Source organism: Vipera berus (assembly GCF_964194415.1).
Source record: "Vipera berus genome assembly, chromosome: 2".
NCBI lineage: Eukaryota > Metazoa > Chordata > Lepidosauria > Squamata > Viperidae > Vipera > Vipera berus.
Window position 1 is genome coordinate 18497340 of NC_138203.1, and position 20065 is coordinate 18517404.

The 20065-nt window shown below is 40.4% G+C and overlaps 1 protein-coding gene across 4 annotated transcripts in view; it reads left to right on the plus strand.

Moving 5' to 3' along the window:
* RAI14 (retinoic acid induced 14) overlaps nt 1-20065 on the plus strand; it is a 111558-nt gene that overhangs the window by 62275 nt on the left and 29218 nt on the right. For all 4 annotated transcript variants that reach the window (XM_081317824.1, XM_081317826.1, XM_081317827.1 and 1 more), the window contains one exon: nt 3981-4111. In XM_081317824.1, coding sequence (XP_081173950.1) covers nt 3981-4111 — 131 coding nt within the window. The remainder of the gene's footprint in view (nt 1-3980; nt 4112-20065) is intronic.

Genomic DNA, 20065 nt, shown 5'->3' on the forward strand with positions numbered 1-20065 from the left:
TTGAAGTCCACAAGTCATAAAAGGGCCAAGTTTGAAGACTCCTGTTTTAGAGTTTACAATGCCTTTTCATATATTTTGGACCTCAGAAAGTTTTAAATCTTCTACCATCATTTTTCAAAAAACACACACCAGAAGGTGCTCTTTACAATCCTCAGCCCACAAGTTGCCATCTTGGTATAAGTTGCTCCATAATTTTAATTTCAAGATATTCTGTAAAAGATAGAATAATTCAACATGGAACTACTAGAAAGAAGGATAACTGGGGAGGGTGACAAGACAAGACATAAGGTATTGGCACAGAGGTAAGACAGGGCAGTTAGCCCTTTATATTGCATTCCCAAAGTGGATGCTCTGCCATTAGCTGAGTCATTTACAATGATTAAACTCTGACCTGAATATGTAATAATTCTGCCCTGATACTACACTTCTCTCTTGAGGATAAGACTCTTTTTCAGACCTTTCCTTTTCTTTCCTTGAAAAAATGATAAGCCAATATATTGGGCAGACTGGCACATGGACAAGGTTACTCCCTAGGCTGGGCAGTAGTCCAGATCAACTCGTTTCCAGTTTAGTACATTTATTAAAGCATTTGGTCAGATATAGTTGTACTTGAAAATAAAGCAAATCTACATGTTCCTAATTAAAACATACCAGAATATGTTGCCTAAATTTATCCAGAATCTAACAACTTGAGGATATTTAGAGACTCATTCCTTAAGATTCTACAACTGAACGTAGCTGTGACATTCCACCAGCTCCTTGAAGACCGAACAGATTCAATTTGCTGGGGTTTTGTAGGGATTGGGAAGAGCTTCCAACGAGGGAAATTCAAATGTTATTTATTTAGATATAAAGGGCACTCAGCTCTGGATGGATTACACTTTAAAAGAACAAAAGCATTAAAAAAAAACGGAGATCATGTATGTCTGACCAAACATACTATATCAGTAGTAAAAACACAACAAACAGGTTTGCAACCACCCTGCTCCAAGGTGTAGGAGAGCAGTTTGGTTTTTAAACATTTCTGGAATCTCATCAGTGTGGGAACCACACAGATTTCTGGGTTGATCCTGTCTGGAATGCAGGTGCTATGACAAAGAAGGATCACATCCTGAGTTACAGTAAATGGCATTGTTCAATTGACACAGCCCAGAGTGCACCAGGTTGGTCTGATCTTACTAACCAGTTAGTATCGAATGAACAATCAGGGTCTAGTAACTGATCGGATTAAAGTTGAGTAATAATAAGAAAAGCACCCTATGATGTGGATTCTGGTAGGATTTTGATCTGGGCATGTATGTATATATCCTATAATAGACAACCTACAACCCATTGGGTCATTCTTTGTCAATATTTACTTACTTGAAGAGGTAAACAGAATGACTACAGTCAGCTAAAGAAGCAGTGGGTTCAGGAGTGATTTTTGCCACCTTCTTCAGTAACTTTGCTTCTAGGAAACTGGCAGGGCTATTGGAAATCGGGATCACGTGACTGCGGTTGACCCCTGCAGCAGCCACAAGTTTGCAAATACAACTGGTCTAAAGATTCTTGAAATTACAATTCCAGGGGAATAATGGGTCCCAGATTTTGTTTGCTTAACTTGACACATTGAGGTACAGTTCCTTGATTCAAACATCGTTCCTCTAAGACAGGGGTCCCCAACCCCTGGGCCATGTTCCGGTACCAGGCCGCAGCCTGTTGGGAACTGGGCCATGCAAGGAGTGGATGAGCACAAGAAACTCCATTTACACAAATGGAGCTTCATGAGCAAGTGTGTTTGTGTGCTGCTTGTGCTGAGCCATCCCCCTCCCTCCCCCACACCCCCATTTTGGTTAACTACAGATTGGACACAGATAGTAGTAGTAGTAGTGCAGTAGTGTTGAGATGTAAAGGAGTGGACTAGGAAATGGGTAATTTGGATGCACCAATTGAGCTTTTAATGTTGCCTGTAGAGTACATGCTTGAGAGCAAATGTTAACTCCTCTTAGGCCCTTTTCTTTCTTCCTGGCATCAGAGTAGATTAAAAACTTTCTTGGCTTCTGAAAGCTTAAGGGAACACATGCTTACTTTGCATCAGACGTGAGGATGTTCATATCCTAGGAAAACAATTCTCTGCATTCTCATTTAAAATGGGAAGTTTTTCCTTATAACTAATGTATGTGATGTTCTGCTCACCAAACTAGTAAATAGCAAATGTGTTCCTTGGTTCATTTTTGGAGAGGAAAAGCGAACCCCTTATAAGAAAAGAAAATAACAATATTTGTCTATGTGTTAATGTATCTGGCAAATTTATGTGCTGCCTAATCCCCGGTGGCTTAGATTGTTTAAAAGCAAAGCTCTGTTTAACACATAAAAACATTTGAAAATAGCATATGAATTCTCTGAGCATTTAGGGGGAAAAAACCTGGAGCAAAAAGATCTCTTTAAAACTGGCTGTAAAAAGACAGCCAGCTTCAACTCCAAGTGGCAAGTTGTTCCAGAATATAGAACATGTTTTATAAAAGACAGAATCTTTGATGGAGGTTGAGGGGCTGCAAAGTGCTCAATTAAAGACCTGGGAGCATAAAATAAGCTATATGGAATTAGATAGCCTTGCAGTGGATAAGTTAATGAATGAAGCAGGTTGAAGAGTCACAGAATATTCTGCTAGGGTAACTTCCTCCCACGTGTACCCAAATTCCAGCAAAAGGCTCATTAATTGCTCCATGTTGAACTAATAGTTGGAGGTAACTGCCAAGTTGAACCTCAGCAGCTGGCTCATAGTAGCTTGTTCCAAAAAACTTTCTCATTTTCAGGTTTTGGCTTTTGTGTTTAAGCCGCAGGGTTGGCTTACAACTGCAACATAATCTGTAGTTCATTAATAGCAATGAAACTCCCTTATGGATTAAAGTCAAGCCAAGCTGTCAAACAGCATTGTCTCACTGAATGTTGCGATGGTAGAAATGTTAGTATAAATATTTACAACTTTTCTACATTTGAAAGATTGGCACTGCCTTCTGTTTATAGAAAACCCAACTTGGATCAAGGCACTAAAGGGCGCCTTCCTTTCTGAAGGCTGAGTTTAATGTAGGCTTTGTGTTTGTTTTTGTGAATTGAAGATGCTTTCAAACAAAGGCATCTCCACCCTTAACTTTTCCATGTGGACCAACTTGCAAAAGGCCAGAGTACATGGGAAGTTTCTTCTCTAACATGTTTTGGCAGCCCACTTCCCGTGGATTCTTCTGGGTCAACAAGATAAAAAATATCAGATTTGCTGCAAGATTCAGCTTTCAAAAATGCAACCTCCCAAATACTGCCTCTAAACAAATTGTGGGCAAGTAATTTTCTTGATTGTTTCAGTTCTGTGTAAGCTTAAGGTAGGGATATACAGCTAATTAGTTGCATGAAATTCGAAAATCTTTTTTATGGTCCATGATGATTCTCCAAATTGCTACACTGAAATTCAGTGGTCAGCTAACAATAACTGTGGTGAAAGTTTCTGCAGTTACCCAAAAAGATGACATAAAATTGTTGATGACCCATTACTATCATCAGTCTAAAAAGCTTAAACAAGAAATGGATTTAAAGAAAGAGAAAAATCAGTGCTTAGGTTGCATACTTAGTCATCCAGGACCATCAATTCCTATCATTTCTTGAGATTTATATCTCTCCCCCTAATAAAAACCCCTACAGATTAAAATAACTACCTTTATAATAAGGTATCCTGTTATGTACATAAAGCAGAAGAATATTAAGCAAAGGGTCCCCAAAGCCAAGCTTTATTGATTAATCCAAGATTCATTATAATAAATCCATTGTGATTAGCATAACCACAATTGTCATTCTCATGATGATCCTGTCCCATGCAACGACATGTACGAGCCAAATGCATCCAGAAATATTATTTAAGGTTGGGGTGAAGCCAACAGGAAACCTAAGTACCATTTAAGGAATACTTTATTCCCCTTCTTAATACTCTGAAACGTTTTTTTCTTTTACAGACCCATGAGTGGAATAAGAATGATGACCGACTCCTCCAAGCTGTGGATAATGCAGATCTGGAGAAAGTGGCTTCCCTTTTGGGCAAAAAGGGAGCCAGCGCGACCAAACATGACAGTGAGGGCAAGACTGCGTAAGTTGCCTTCATCTTCTCAGTTGAATAACAACAGGAGGGATATTTGGTTGAACCAGACCTCCAGATTCTCCACTGTGCTGTTAAATGTTTATGACAAAATTGATGAAGTTTGGCTAGTTTCATTTCCCATCACTTTGCAACTTGAAATATAAGGAGAAATAGTCACAGAACAATTAAAAACGGGCAACTGCAACCAAAAAAAGAGATCCCTGCTGGTGGGGAAAAGTTTGTGTAGGAGGGGAGATGAAAATCTTGGAATCAGAAGTTGGAATTAGCGCCAACCCCTTTGGACCGTGATGCATCTGTTATAGACCTTAACTCTCCCCCTAATTGCATTAGAGGATTTGGCCATCAAAAGATGGCCCATTTATAGTTGAACAGATCTTTTATATTTACGAATGAAGGCAAAGATATGTGTCCCAGGATAATGATGCAGGATCCAATCTGGGTCAGTCACCGGGACCAGACATTTATCCTTCTGAGCTCTCAGACTCGTGCTAGATGCCATCCTCAGGGAACTTCTCTGGTGAGAAAGACGTTCTCTGAGGATGGGCTCCAGGATGAGTCCGTAAGCTTAGAAGACTAAACCTCTGATCCCAGTGACCGACTCGGATTGGATCCTGTTTATATTTAGATTGAGTGTTTGGTTGCCCAAACTAGATAGATCCTCCTCAGGTTGGATTCTGTAAAAGGTTAGTTGGAACAATAGCTTGCAAAGTGAAAAAGAGGATCGTTGAAAGAACAAATGAGACACATGTTTTCAAAGGAGATGAGTTGATCTTCTGCCATTTTATGCTCCTTCCCCACCTCCAGGGTATTTTCCAAGATTACTTTTTTCCTTATTTAGCCAATAATACAGTGGAGCCACCGAGATTAGCTAGAGCAGTGTTTCTCAACCTTTGAGAAGTTTAAGATATGTGGAGTTAATATCCGCATGCCTAGCAGGGTTGGGGCTGGGGAATTCTGGAAGTTAAAGTCCATTCATCTTACAGTTGCTAAGGTTGAGAAATACTGAGCTAGGGAGACATTGAGATGAAGGCTTGATGGATGGAAAGGGGAGCCTTCTTCCATTAGCATTTTCTCTTTATGCGTTCAAACTAGGCTTATGCAAAAGTCCTAATTTAATAGGCATAAGTGCAGAAACATAAATGATATGCCGCATGTATAGGAACACATGTAGCACCTGACGGGAACATCTTCAATAGATGTATTTATTCCACAGCTCCCTCTGCAGCTGACACATAGGCCTAGGAAAAGATATTTTCAACGTGTATTTTCCAAATCGTGTTTTCCCTTCAGATCCGGAGCTTTGCACTGCCTTAATAAGCAGAGCCCACTCATTTTGCCCTGAGACTAATTCACTTTTAGATATGTGTAGGATGTGGAATGTGTCATTCTGTTTGTATTGAATAACATTGAAATTAATTTTGCTTTTTTTAAAAAAAAAATGAACTTGTGTCGATCTGGAGCTTCATCCTCATCATCCTGATAGCTGTCTGTGTTCCACTTTGAATTCTGATAGCTCGTGCAGAGTGTGTTGCGTTTTTCTTTCTTCTTTCTTTAAAGATGACAATAATACAAATCGTTCCAATACTGAAAGCTACAGAAAGAAATAGCTTCAGAAATAGCTTACAGTTTCAAGTCCCTTGATAAAAGAAAAGCCCTCTGAATTATATGAGTGGGTTGGAAAGAAGGAAGCAGCCAAGACGAGATGACTCTGGGCAATTTATGGCAAAGTCTGAAGCTGAAAAACAGAGCGTGCTCTCTTTGTTTACAGAACCGTGTTCTTGGCTAATTCTCACTTGCTCTGGATTTGCTTTTGCTGTGTCCAGTTTCTGTTTGGGTGAAGAAATGAAATTACATCTTTGAGTGACCTGAACTTGAAAGCTCTAACGTAGCTTCAAATTTCCCAAATAAGGCTTCCTCCACATCATAAAATGGCACTACAGGACCTACTTATCCTTTTGTTATGTTTCAGAGGAGAGAAAATGGGAAATGGATTGAGTGTCTGTAACAGCTGGAATGGGACAATTTGCCACGGCCAACCAGCCACGGCCAATTCGCTGCAGGACAATTCAACAATTCAGTTTAATTATTTAAAACAATTTAAAAATTATTTTAATTTTTGTCATTCAGACTTCATTTTGTCCTCCCTTTTGCATCCTTTCTTTTATGATTCTATTCCACCATTTTTTCAATATTACTCTTTGTCTTTTAGTGAGTTGTCCCACAGCGAGTTGGCCATGGTGAGTTGTTCCGTGATGAGATGGCCGTGGTGGGTTGTCCTAGACCAGGGGTAGGCAACCTTGGCTCTTTTATGACTCATGGACTTCAACTCCCAGAATTCCTGAGTCAGCTATGCTGGGTCAGGAATTCTGGGAGTTGAAGTCCATGAGTCATAAAAGCCGAGGTTGCCTATCCCTGTCCTAGACCTTCTGTTTGAATGAAGAAATGAAATTACATCTTTGATCTGAATTTGAGTTTTTAACAGAAGAGAAACTGGGAAATGGGTTGAGTGTCCATAATAGCTGGAATGGGACAGCTCCCCATGGCCAATTCGATGCAGGACAATTCAACAATTCAATTAAATTATTTAAAATAATTTTAAAAATATTTTAATGTTTGCCATTCACATTTCATTTTGTCCCTCCTTTTGCATCCTTTCTTTAATGATTCTATTCCACCATTTCTTTGGTATTAGTGTAACTCTTGTCCCATAGTGAGTTGACCCATGGCGAGTTGGCCGTGATGAGTTGTCCCGCAGTGATTTGACTGTGGTGAGTTGCCCTAGATCCTATAACAGCTTCCTTTAAATGGTATCCTCCTCGTGTATTGAACTGCACTTTGAGAATCATGGGGGTGATAGTCCCAAATATCTGCAGGGTATCTGACTAGTGAAAGCTTTTTGAAGACGGTGGGTCGATCCTGTTGTTAACTACTGGCAGACTGAAGCAACCATCTCAGACAATAGATCTTGGTTGTCATGAAAACGCACCAGGCTCCCGAGTTACATAATGTACAGATATTTTAGAGTCCAAAATGGGAAAGTGTTCATGTGATTTTGTGGCTCATATTCCAAAGTAGTGTGCTGTTTGTTATAAATGTTTCAGGAGAAGAGTGTCTCCATTTGCTCCTCTATCTTAAGCAGCAAGGGAACTTAGGACCCAGATTCAAAGTTTTGGCAATTGGGCCACCTTGTGGTCACATGACCAAACTTTAAATGCATTTATGGCCGTTTGCAGCATCCCACACTTATGTGACTGTGTTTTATGATAGTTTTCCCAAAAATCAGCACTTCCAGGTTTTGGAAAAACCACACCCTTGGTGAACTTAAGCTTGAGTTTGTTTAACAACTGTGGTGATTGGCTTAACTATCGCCACAAAAAAAAAGGTTACAGAATTGGGTCGATCACATTTTACTACTATTGTGACATACGACCATAATGAACAAGTTCCTTTATGGTCATATATCAAGGACTATCTGTATAGTAATTTTAAGTCATTTGCTTTTTATCACATTCAATCTCCACTGGAATGGAACTGAGAAGGATGAATGGTCACTTGCATACATATCTTCATGTATATTTTTATCATTTTTTCCTTTCTATAGTATATTATCTTTAGGATACGATGGGTGTTCCATATCTTGTTCAATGGCTCTGAACCTACCTGGAGTTACAGAGAGAAAAGTATTAATACAGCTTTCTTCAGCTAAGAAGCTTTCAAATGTATTGGATTTCAGTTCCATTATTCCCAGCCAGCGTAGCTATGCTGCTTTGGGATTATGAGAATCAAAGTCCCTCTCTTGGATTTCGCCACCAGGTTAAATAAGGTAAATTCATAAGTTATTGGTATTGCAGAAATGGCACTTTTATCGGACTGAATTCTGCAGAAAAGGTGCCCATAAAATGGTCACAATCTCAGGGGCTGAGTCTTTATACAGATGCTAGTGCCAGCTGTGCTGACTATGAATTCTGTAACTTAATTCCAGTACATCTGCAAGTTCCCCAAGTTGGGAAATTTTGGATGGAATGGGGATTGCTGAATCAGATGATGCAAACCATCCAATTTATAGCAAGAAATATTTTCCCTCTAGTAAACAGCATAGAATAGAACAGAACAGAACAACAGAACCTTGGAGGTCTTCTAGTCCAGCCCCCTGCTCAAGCAGGAGAACCTATACCATCTCAAACAAGTGACTGTCTAGCCCAGGGGTGTCAAACTCATTTTCATTGAGGGCCGCATCAGCACTGTGGTTGCTCTCAGGGGGCCGGGTGGGTGTGGCCTACTTGGTGGGCGTGGCTAGAGTACGTATGGCCTACTGGGTGGGCGTGGCCAGTTCTACATCGTTGGCATCAAGGGTGTCTATGGGGGCCTGGGCAGGAGTGGGACAGATCTGAGGGTCTCTGGCAGAAGGAGGGTCTCTGGGCCAGGGCCAGGGCAGCGGGGGCCGTTCCCTCACTGTTTCCAGGATGGCTTCGCGGGCCGCATGAAACCACTTCGCGGGCCGCATCCGGCTCCCGGGCCTTGTGTTTGACATGTCTGGTCTAGCCTCTTCTTAAAAATATCCAGTGATGGAGTGCCCACGATTTCTGGAGGCAAGCTGTTCCACTGGTTAATTGTTCTCCCTGTCAGGAAGTTTCTCCTTAATTCCAGGTTGCTTCTCTCTTTGATCAGTTTCCAACCATTGTTTCTTGTCCTGTCCTCTGGTGCTTTGGTGAATAACGTGACCCCCTTTTCTTTGTGGCAGCCCCTCAAATACTGGAATATTGCTATCATGTCAACCCTATTTCTTCTTTTCTTTAGACTGGCCAAACCCAAGTCCTGCAGCCATTCTTCATATGTTTTAGTCTCCAGGCCTTTGGTCATCTTAGTTGCTCTTCTCTAAGCTTGTCTGTTTTGGTTAAGCTCAGTTCTCAGCAGGGTTTTTGTTTGTGTGTGACCATTCTTTCCCCCAATTCTCTGGTATGTTCAGAGAATTGATTAGGAGGAGAGATGAAGCACCTAGTTGCTCACTTTCTCCTGAACCTCAGGGATACCCAGAACTCCAGCAAATCTGGATCGCCAAGAGAGGTGTTTTTTTAGAAGTGTTTCTAGGACCAACATCAGGTAATACTGATGTTCCTACTTCATCCAAGATCTACTTCTAAAAATTACAACAATAACATCTTGGTATATATTGTAATTCTAAATTAACCCAGTCTTCTCCAACATGGTGCTTTTCAGCTCCAGCCAATCTTGGCATCAAACATACTGGATGGGTGGTGGCAGAATTATAACCCAGCAAATGGTGTAAGTTGCACCTTGGAAAAGTTGTATTAAGCTTTAGAATACCTTAAATAGGGTGTTCTTTTTTCATTCTGCTCTTGAATCACTTTTAAAGCACAAAACACTTGTAAGGGGACTTTCAATTGCTCTTGTCTTTTTTTGGCAAACAGTTGCCAAACATGGTTGGAAAAAAACAGCCTGTAAATCAATTGCCTGATAGTTAAACTGGAAGGAAAAAAAGTCAGTTTTTTCCTTCCCTAAGGCAATTTGAAGCTAGAGGTTCATTGCTTGATGTAATTTTTGTTAAAGCAACAATAATCAACACTATGAAGTTTTCTTAGGCTCCAAGCTGATTAATCCATTACTCTCTTTGGTGTAGAGAGTAGCACAGCTGCTCAACAAATTGGAAATGGCATTAAGGTTACTTTACAAAGCATAAATTAGAGTTTAGATTTAGTTAGTGGATTTCTGGCTTGCCATATATGAACCACAAATCATATTTAAAAAAAACCTTCAGCCAATGTCTAAACAAACAAGGTTCAAATCCTGTGCTTTTTCTGGTTTGATTTCAATTTATTGTAAATTGTTGCTAACGTGTTATAACAGTTTAAAATATTCTAAACTAAACTAAGTTGGCTGGCTTCTATGAAAAGTGGGCAGAAAGTATTGTAGTTCATATTATTCAGAGGGATGTTCTTGTTCCATGTAAAATTAAATTATGGTTTACCACATGTGAACTAGCCTTTACATGTACTTTTTAAAGTAAGTTAAAATACGAAGATGGACTTAAATGTGATACACGTGCACATACAGATCAACAGATCAGCCCCTATGTAGATGCTCTTATTTTAGATCAGGGGTGTCAAACTGCTGGCCTGTGGGCCAGATGCATCATAGCAAAACGGTGCCCATCCCATTGCTGGCAATGGCAAAACAGTTGTGATACGTCATGACACATCACATGATGATGCAAGTTTGGCACCCCAGTTGTAGATGAAGGCTAAGCTTCGCTCTTTCTAGGAAGTTGGATATCTTCAAGAGTTTTTTAAATTATTGCCTGAAACTACTTTAGTTTAGTTTACTTTAAGGGACGCGGTGGCTCAGTGGATTAGGACACTGAGCTTGTTGATCAGATGGTTGGCAGTTTGGCGGGTCGAATCCCGAGTGCCGCGTAACAGAGTGAGCGCCTGTTACTCGTCCCAGCTTCTGCCAACTTAGCAGTTCGAAAGCACGTAAAAATACAAGTAGAAAAATAGAGACCACTAAGGTGGGAAGGTAACAGCGTTCTGTGCGCCTTTGGCATCTAGTCATGCCGTCCACATGACCACGGAGACGTCCTCGGACAAGTGCTGGCTCTTCGGCTTTGAAACGGAGATGAGCACCGGCCCCTAGAGTTGGAAACGACTAGCACGCATGTGCAGGGGAACCTTTACCTTTTTTACTTTAGTAGTTTGTATATTGTCTACTAAGTTTTCCAAAAATACATAGCTTCATTGGAAGCCGGAAGGGAATTCAGTGTGGAATGCATTGAATGGAGCTGGTGTTAATGATTTATTTCTTGAATTTATATCCCACCTTTGCTCCAGAATGTGAGAATGGCATAGATAGCAATTCTCCTTCCATTTTCCCAACAACAACCTGTGAGATAACTTAGGATGAAAATATTTATCTCAAAGTTATGATGTGAGTTTCTGTGACTGGGTACCCGCAGTCTAGGTTCAACCCCTTATAGGTAGTCCTTGACTTACGACTACAATGAAGCTCAGAATTTCAGTTGTAAATTGTTTTGCATATAAGTTGACACACCACAACAGTTTTTATAACAGTTGTAAAGCAGTCACCATGGTTGTAAATCAAGTGGTCAGTAAGTAAATCCGACATATTCAGAGGGTGTTTTCTGTTGCAGTCATGTGATCCCGATACTCCCATGTAACACCTCTTCTCCGTGAGCTGCATTGGCTTCCGGTTGCCCTCCGGGTGAGATTCAAGGTACTGGTAATGACCTATAAAGCTCTAAATGGCTTGGGTCCGGATTATCTAAGGGAACACCTGCTGCCGGCATCAACTTCCCATCGTCCTGTGCGCTCCCACAGGGAGCGCCTTCTTAGGGTACCACCGGTTAAGGAATGCCGGCGGGTTATCCCCAGGGGAAGGGCGTTCTCTGTGGGCGTGCCGGCCCTTTGGAACCAGCTTCCCACGGAGCTTAGGACCGCCCCCGACCTTCGCTCATTTCGTAGGGACTTGAAAACTTGGTTTTTTGAGTTGTCTGGCCCAGACTGAGGGGTTTTAATTTTTAATTAATGGGGTTTTAGTTAAGTTCAGGGATTAATTTAATCTTAGTTTTAATCGTTTTTAATTGTATATGATGTATTTTAACTTTTAATTTTCTCTGTAAACCGTCCTGAGTCCTACGGGAATAGGGCGGTATATAAATTTAAATATAAATAAATATAAATCTCGGGATGCTGCAACCAGTCCTAAATGCAAACCGGTTGCCAAAGGCCTTAAATGCAATTATGTAACTGTGGTAGGAGGGGTGCAACAGATGTAATTTTGACAACAGGTTATAAAAGGGGTGTCATGCCAAAACCGCACCCACCCCATTGCCAGAAAATGGAAAAAAAGTCACGATACGTCACGACACGTCATGTGACATTGCGAAGTTTGACACCCTTGGGTTATAAGTAGCTTTTGAAAACTCCATCGTAACTTCAAACAATCAGTAAGTGACTGGGTCATACGTTGAGGCCTGTCTGTAATCACCATTGATTCCTAAACTACCTTTAAAAAGAATAAGAGTAGGAAGAGAAAATTGTGCTACAACTTTCTTCTTTAAATGTTGGTAATGGAAATGACCAAACTCCCTCAGAAGTCTCACGTTACAGTATGATAAAATTAGACTCAGGTTTTATGTATTTTGCTATTAGAATCTATTTCAGGGTTGTAAAAAATATTTGAAAGTTAAGGAAAGTGAACCTAGACACAGGGGTAGGCACCCTTGGCTCTTTTATGACTCGTGGACTTCAACTCCCAGAATTCCTGAGTCAGCCATGCTGACTCAGGAATTCTGGGAGTTGAAGTCCACGAATCATAAAAGAGTCAAGGTTGCCTACTCCTGACCTAGAGGATGGCAAAATTCTCTTACAGTAGCCACTCTCATAAAAGTTTCAGGCCTAAGTGGTATCTGTTTCTTGATCTGGTCTGATAGGGCTGACAAAATCAGAGCCCTGCAATTCCTTTGAAAGCACCAAATCATAATAAGTGCATCTTTTGTCAGGTTTACATATTGCAATGCAAAGCATCTCTTTCTTCCACGAACAAGAAATAGCTTATTCCCGTGTATTGATAATGGTAAAACTGTTTTTAATTCATAGGGCAGCAGTATCACCATTTGCACCTCACTTGGTGTCCAAGAGACTCCTATACATTAAGAATGTAAGAAATGTAATCAAAAATGTATTGGAAGTTGGCAGAGTACACAGCAGAACAGCAATCTCTGCAGCATCCTTTATTTCCAGGAATGTCTCTGAGCTCCATAGGTTCTCTTAGAAAATAGTTGGCTGCCTTCCAGGTCATTAGTAAAAAAAACCAGTTCCACGTGTTCAGATTAAAAAGCAAAAGTAAGTTGAGGTAGCCAAGAACATCCTACCAGAGAAAACTATATAGGATTAGCTGGGCAGCATCCCTACCTGTTTGTCAGGATCTGTCAGGATTAGTGCTAATTATTACTTCTCTTTTGTTGTTGTTTTAAGCCTGTAGTTAGGGATCAAGTTTCTGGAGATGTTCCACATGTTCATAATGCTTTACTTTTCGTAAAGTAAAAGTGAGAACGTCGTGTACTTCATAATTAAACAATATATAAATTCATGTGACTGCAGAAAGAATGCTATTTTTATCAAAACACTCTCCTCCCCGCCTCCCCAATAATTTATCTTTAACAAGAGTAAATTAATTGTTAATATATTAACAGAGAATTCATTATTGCAAAGTAGACAAATGTTTTTCCTCCCTGCTCCTCCTCCTGGAGGAAGGCATATCCTAATTTCAGAGTCAACTTTCTTCCTTTCTTTTCCAGCATCTATTGCAATTTTTGCTAATGTCTTGATTATAGAACCTATTTTAACCCTGGAAGTTTTCCACTTGCTCAGATACGTATTTTCAGTCTTAGTGTCCACATCATGTCTTGGTCTAGCTCTGAAGAACAGTTCATTGTCCCACTTGCAGAGTGTCTTTTTTTCAGATGTGGAAAAATTTACCTGTAATACATTATGGATAAACAACTGGTTTTAAACAAGTCGGCTTCATAGCACTATAAAGCAAGTTGTGTTTCAGATAAAATTTAGTTCATATTACCCATAGTTTCAGGGACGCGGTGGCTCAGTGGGTTAAGATGCTGAACTTGTCAATCAGAAGGTCGGCAGTTTGGCGGGTCAAATCCCGAGTGCTGCGTAACAGAGTGAGTGCCTGTTACTCGTCCCAGCTTCTGCCAACCTAGCAGTTCGAAAGCACGTCAAAATGCAAGTAGAAAAATAGGGACCACTACGGTGGGAAGGTAACAGCGTTCCGTGCGCCTCTGGAGTCTAGTCACGCCGGCCACATGACCACGGAGACGTCCTCGGACAAGCGCTGGCTCTTCGGCTTTGAAACGGAGATGAGCACCGGCCCCTAGAGTCGGAAACGACTAGCACGCATGTGCGGGGGAACCTTTACCTTTACCTTTTTACCCATAGTTTATTCTGTTCAGGCAACATAAACCACAGGCATTTGGTAGTAAAACATTTTAAACTTCTCAGGTGCATTAATAGCAATAGCACTTATATATCGCTTCATAGTGCTTTACAGCCCTCTCTAAGCAGTTTATAGAGTCAGCGTATTGCCCCCAACAATCTGGGTCCTCATTTTACCGACCTGGGAAGGATGGAAGGCTGAGTCAACCTTGAGCTGTCGAGACTCAAAACTGTCAAACTACTGGCAGCCAGGAGTCAGCAGAAGTAGCCTGCAGTACTGCATTCTAACCACTGCACCACCATTAAAACAAGGAGGGAGCCTGAGGTTTTCATGAAATATGGTATTTCTGTTAATAGGCAGTCATGGTTTACTAGAATGCCTACAATGTAGGCAATAATGATTAGTTGAAAATGAGAGATACATTCTGGTGTCTTAGTCACGTCCATAAGGAAGTAAAATTTCTTGAATCTAAGAATTATTCATGCTATAATTATGGTGGAACTACAGGAACAAACCGGTACTGGATTATTTTGCATTCTTGCTATTTTGGTCTTAAATTAGGATTGTTTTTATGCATGCTGCTTCTTTTTTTGTTTTGTTTTCTTTTCTTCCGTCAGCCTAAATAGATAAGCTTTCTTGCCCTCATTCCAATTTGCAAGGCAGAAGCTTGGGTGTCCGCCAGATGATCACTTAAAATCGCTTAGAATCATAGAATTGGAAAGGTCCTTGGAGACCATCTAGTCCAGGGATCCCCAACTTCCTGGCCGCAGCCCACTACCAAGCCATGGCCTGTTTGCAACTCATGTGAGCGGTAGGCCTGCGCACATGTGCATGCACAAGTGTAGTGGCCCGTCGCTCATGAAGCCCGGTTCTTCTCTATCCCCCCCCTCCCAGCCAAGCCGCAAAGATTGGGGACTGCTGATCTAGTCCAAACCACTGCTCACTACAGGATCCATCAGAGGACCTCAGACAGATGACATTTATTTGAAAACTCTGGCAAAGAACAACTCCGTTGACAACTCAACACTTTGTGTGGCAGCTGTTCCACTGGCTGCCATATACATTTGGTAGAGGTAGTCCTCAACTTACAACTTCAGTTGGGATCAGAATTTCTGCTTCTGTTACTAAGCAATATTGTTGTTAAATGAGTCACACTTTTTGTTTTACACCCTTTTTGGCCACAGTTAATTACCGAAGTTGTTAAGTGAATCATGGCATTGTTAAGCAAATCCAGCTTCCCCCATTGCCTTTGCTTGTGGGAAGCTAGCTAGGAAAGTAGGAAATGGCAATCACAGCAACCGTGGCAAACACTCGCTTGCTGCCAAGAATTCAGATTTTGACCACATGACCATAGGGATGTTGCAACAGTCATAAGTGCAAGGACTGGTCATAAGTTACATTTTTCAGTGCCATTGTAACTTCGAATGGTCACTAAATGAATGGTTCTAAGTCAATACTACCTATATACCAAACGGCTGCCAATGAGAGGTGGAGTCTGTTTAGCTGTATTGTACAGTTAGTCCTTGACTTATGACCACAATTGAGCCCTAAATTTCTGTTGTTAAGCGAGACATTAGTTAAGTGAGTTTTGCCCCGTTTTACAACATTTCTTATCACAGTTGTTAAGTGAATCACTGCAGTTTGTTAAGTTGGTAACCCAGTTGTTAATTGAATCTGAGTTCCTCAATGACTTTGCTTGTCAGAAGATCGCAAAAGGTGATTTACATGATCCTGGGACAGCGGTCATAAATATGAACCAGTTGCCAAACAACTGAATTCTGATCACATGATGATAAGGATGCTACAAAGGTCGTAACTAAAAAAACGGTCATAAGTCACTTTTTTTTTAAAGTGCCGTTGTAACTTTGAATGGTCACCAAATGAACTGTAGCTAATTTACTCTTTTGCATGTGTGAAACACCTCTGCACACCGGGATCAAGGAATGGGGGAAGATCCTTTTGTAAACTGATCCTAAGAAAGATCAGTTCCATGTTATTGCATTCCCTAAGTTGAGTCATAATTGGTTTAGAAGCCAAGCAGAATCTGTTGACTTTCCTGAAGTTATGGGACAAGTGAAGACTTTTTAAGCAAGAGAGGAAGTGGAAGGCATTCACCTCTCTTCAAAGGCCATAAGCACATAAGACGGAGCTGTCTCCATGGCAGCTGACGAAGGGGCCTCTGCTTTGATAAATAGTTTGCCTTGGTTTTAGGAGCGATAAGCCATGTAGAGAAATGTTTGTAGGGATCTCAGTTTCTCTAGCTTTATCACTGCTGCTGGAGAGGCGCTGACATCATTGCATCTTTATTTCTGCAATTTCATTTTTCTGTGAAAGCTGTAGATCATTAAGTTGCTGGCAAATTAATCCTGATTTCTTGAAAGAGTCTGAAGCTTTTGCATCAGGAAAAGAAAAGCGAAGAAATAATGCTGTTTTCTCTCAGAACAAGCCTCTAGTCCAGTGTGTGGATTTCAACTCCCAGAATTCCCCAGCCAGCAGGGGATTCTGGGAGTCAAAAGTCCACAAATCTTTAGCCCACATTGAGAAACACTGCTATAATTAATGCTCGTTTACAGTCAATTTCATATGTTGCTATTGCAAATAAATATACCCTAATCAGTAGTTAATGTAAAGCAAATGGTGTGCTTGGTAGCTTGGAATAGCCTTTTGGGATCCTTGCTTTCGTCTACATAACGGAGTTCTGGCCACAAAAGTTCATTTGCCAAGGATATGAAGAGCAGCTGATTTGGTGACTTTTGATCACCTCTGCTGTTAACAGAGACAAGTGTCATCCACGAGCTGAAAAAGATCCTAAAATACCAATAAAAGAAAATATTTGTAGCTCAGGATTGAAATGAGGGGTCCTTGGTGATCTCTCAGCTTGGTGGTTTTCTTGCAGACATTTCCTTATCCAAACTAGGTGACATCATTAGTACAAGGTGTTACCTAGTTTGTGTAATGAAACTTGTGCAAGAAAACAATCAGGATCAGATAGCACAATGGACCCCTCAGATCCTAAAATTCCATAGAGATTGAGAGTCTCATCCTGAGACTCAGATCTTATCTAAGGGGGGGGGGGAATGCTTATTTGAGGAATAAGATTTGGTGATGATGTGAGATTTTATTTTCATGTTTTATTAGGAGGTTGCACTCCCCAGCATCCGCAGCCAACCAGTCTATGACCCAATCTCTGGCAGCTCTCATCAGTAAATTGACTCCACTGATAAATCTGGTTAGGAGGACTTTAGACCACCTACTCTATGATGAGAAAATAGATTTCATTATCCATTATGTTGCCCTCTAAATAATTTTTGCATTATGAACAAGTAAAGTACCTTTTACCTGGTCTTTAAATTCCAGAAAGGGAAGTTCATGTATTTTGTGCACATTTTTCCAGCAGGCTTTTTGTTTTGTCTCTAAAATTCATTACAGTGAAATGTGTTACACTTGGCACAGTTTGTTTCACAAACGGAGAAGTTGGCATGAAGATTACATCTGTCACTGCTTTAGCCAAACTGTTGCTATGCAAGTATTTTAATTAAGGCAGATACTGCTGAAATATAAACTCCCGTGAAGTGTGGTTTGCACGTTTCTACCACAAGATATCTCTATCTTGCATATGTCTTTTGAGTCTAATATATTTTATTTTGTTTGGAAATTTATCTTGTGTTCTGTCTTAGCAAAGTTAGAAGCTGGGCTGTTGGTGAGGACGTGGTCTTTTCCCTAACCATCCATGTTTAAATAGTTCAGGGAACATTTCACGGGAACAAACTGTTTTAAAAATTCATCCTGTTGGTGCCTTGGTAAACAGTTTTGTGTTCTTGGTCATTATTTCTCACATACAGTCAAAAACATTTTTCAGTGACTTCTAATGTATTTCATAAATTCCTTTGCTTGTGTATAGACCTGTTTATAGCACAGAGTTGCTTGTGTGAATTTTGTTCATGTTTGAAAACACACTGCTAGAAAAACAAGGTTCTCACAAGCCCCAGGTTTCCCATGTTGTGTGTGTTGGGAACCAGAGCATTAGACATGAAGAAGCATTATCATAAATTGTTTCTCTATAATAAAGCCCCCACCCCACTCCTCAAAGGTGTTTTTTTCAAAAGGCAACTGGACGGTGTTTTTTTTCCCTTAAGGAAGAAGATATTTCACTTTTCATCCAAGAAGCTTCATCAGTTCTGTCTGGATGGAAGGATTAGTTCTGACAAGATGTTGAGGGTGGTGGAAGGATTATATTTATTTGCAATTACGTTAGCACTCCCTGAGAGCCATTGAGGCCACTTGGTGGCTTATCTGTGCCCCCAAGTGGCCTCAGTGGCTCTCAGAGAGAGTGCTAATGACCAGATGACTGCAAAGAAATATCATCTTTCCACCACCACCCAACATCCTGTCAGAACTAATCTTTCCATTCCCCCTCCCTACCATCCAGCCAGAACTGATGAAACTTCTTGGATGAGAAGCGAAACAACTTCTTCCTTAAAAGAAAAAGGAAAAAAAAACATCGTCCATTTGCCTTTTGACCTGGAATGACTGAGAATTTGCATAGACATAAAATCCCTTCCATTTCCCATGGAATAACAGTTGCCAAAACCGCTGCCATTACATAATACTCACTCTCTCTGAGGGGCTGATGAAATGCCTATGATGAAGACAACATACTATAAATTTGAAGAGGTGGACTGTACAGTAGCTGAAAAATGTTTGTGAGACATACAGGTTAGCCTTTAGAACACTGAGAGCTTCTATTCTTTCTGCCATAAATTAAGGTAGCCATTTGGAAACAGGATACAGCAAGACCTCCTTTAGCGACCACAGTTGACACCATCAACTTGATGGAACACCTCTCAAAAAAAAAAAAACCCAAGGCCTGTAAATGCAAGGATTGGTGGCAAAGTTATGTTTTCATCACTGTCATAACTGCAAATGGTCATAAAGTCAGGACTACCTGTACAAACATATATTTCTACATAAACCAGAATTTAGGTTGACATTTTATTGGAGTTAAATGTTTTAATTTTTACTTACTTGTGTACACAAACCATTTGGGGAGAGCTTCGATGTATAAGATAGCTTGGAAATCGTGCTGAGATCTGTTTGGAGAAAAGAATTGGTCTGACAACAGGATATCATTCGGAATGATAGGCTTCATCGGAAGCAAATATGTACTGTCCTATAGTTTCAGCATCCTGATTATCTTTGTACATAGACTTTTATCAGAGGAGTCCTTGGTGCTCTGTGAGCTTGGCTATTTCCTTGCAGAGTGCTCTGTTTGCACTCAGTTTGCACTGAAGACATCTGCAAGGGAGTGGGGAGTGGGGTTTGCTGTCTGTTTTATGTACAGTGGCTTGACCTGCCAGTATTGGTGGGATGTTTTCTCCTTGATAGTTCCTTGATTAGGCTTTTATTTATCTGAGTTGGTAGTTCCTTGATTAATGTATTATTTACTGCTTGATTGTTTGTCTCGTGTTAATCTTTGTGTTAACCCTTGCTTTTCTGGGTGTTGATAGCTAGTTGAGGCGGTGTTCTGGTTATATGAACATTTTCTTTCAGACTTAACATCAAAATTCTGCAGAGAATTTTGTATTTCTTTAGTAAAGAGAGGTAAGTGTCCGTTTTCCATACAATTCCAGAGGTCTATAATCAACGGATCTTTTCAATTGTGATTTTTTTTGTAATGTTGAAATATCAAGTATTATTTAATGTGCAATTATAACTAGGGTCAGAACAGACATTTCACAATCCTAACATCCTGCTTTTTAAAAAAGTTTTAACAATAAGTTCTTCTGAAGGCCTCCCCTCCCCTTAGACTTTTGTAGGAATATAATCTTTTTTCTCCCTGTTTGAAATGTTTTAATGTGGAAGACTTTTAACTTGCCCTAGAATTAATTTCCCTTGTTGGCTGTAAACAAAGTTGGTGGTCTTAACAGATCATTGGAATTAAGTTTCAGATCTTTG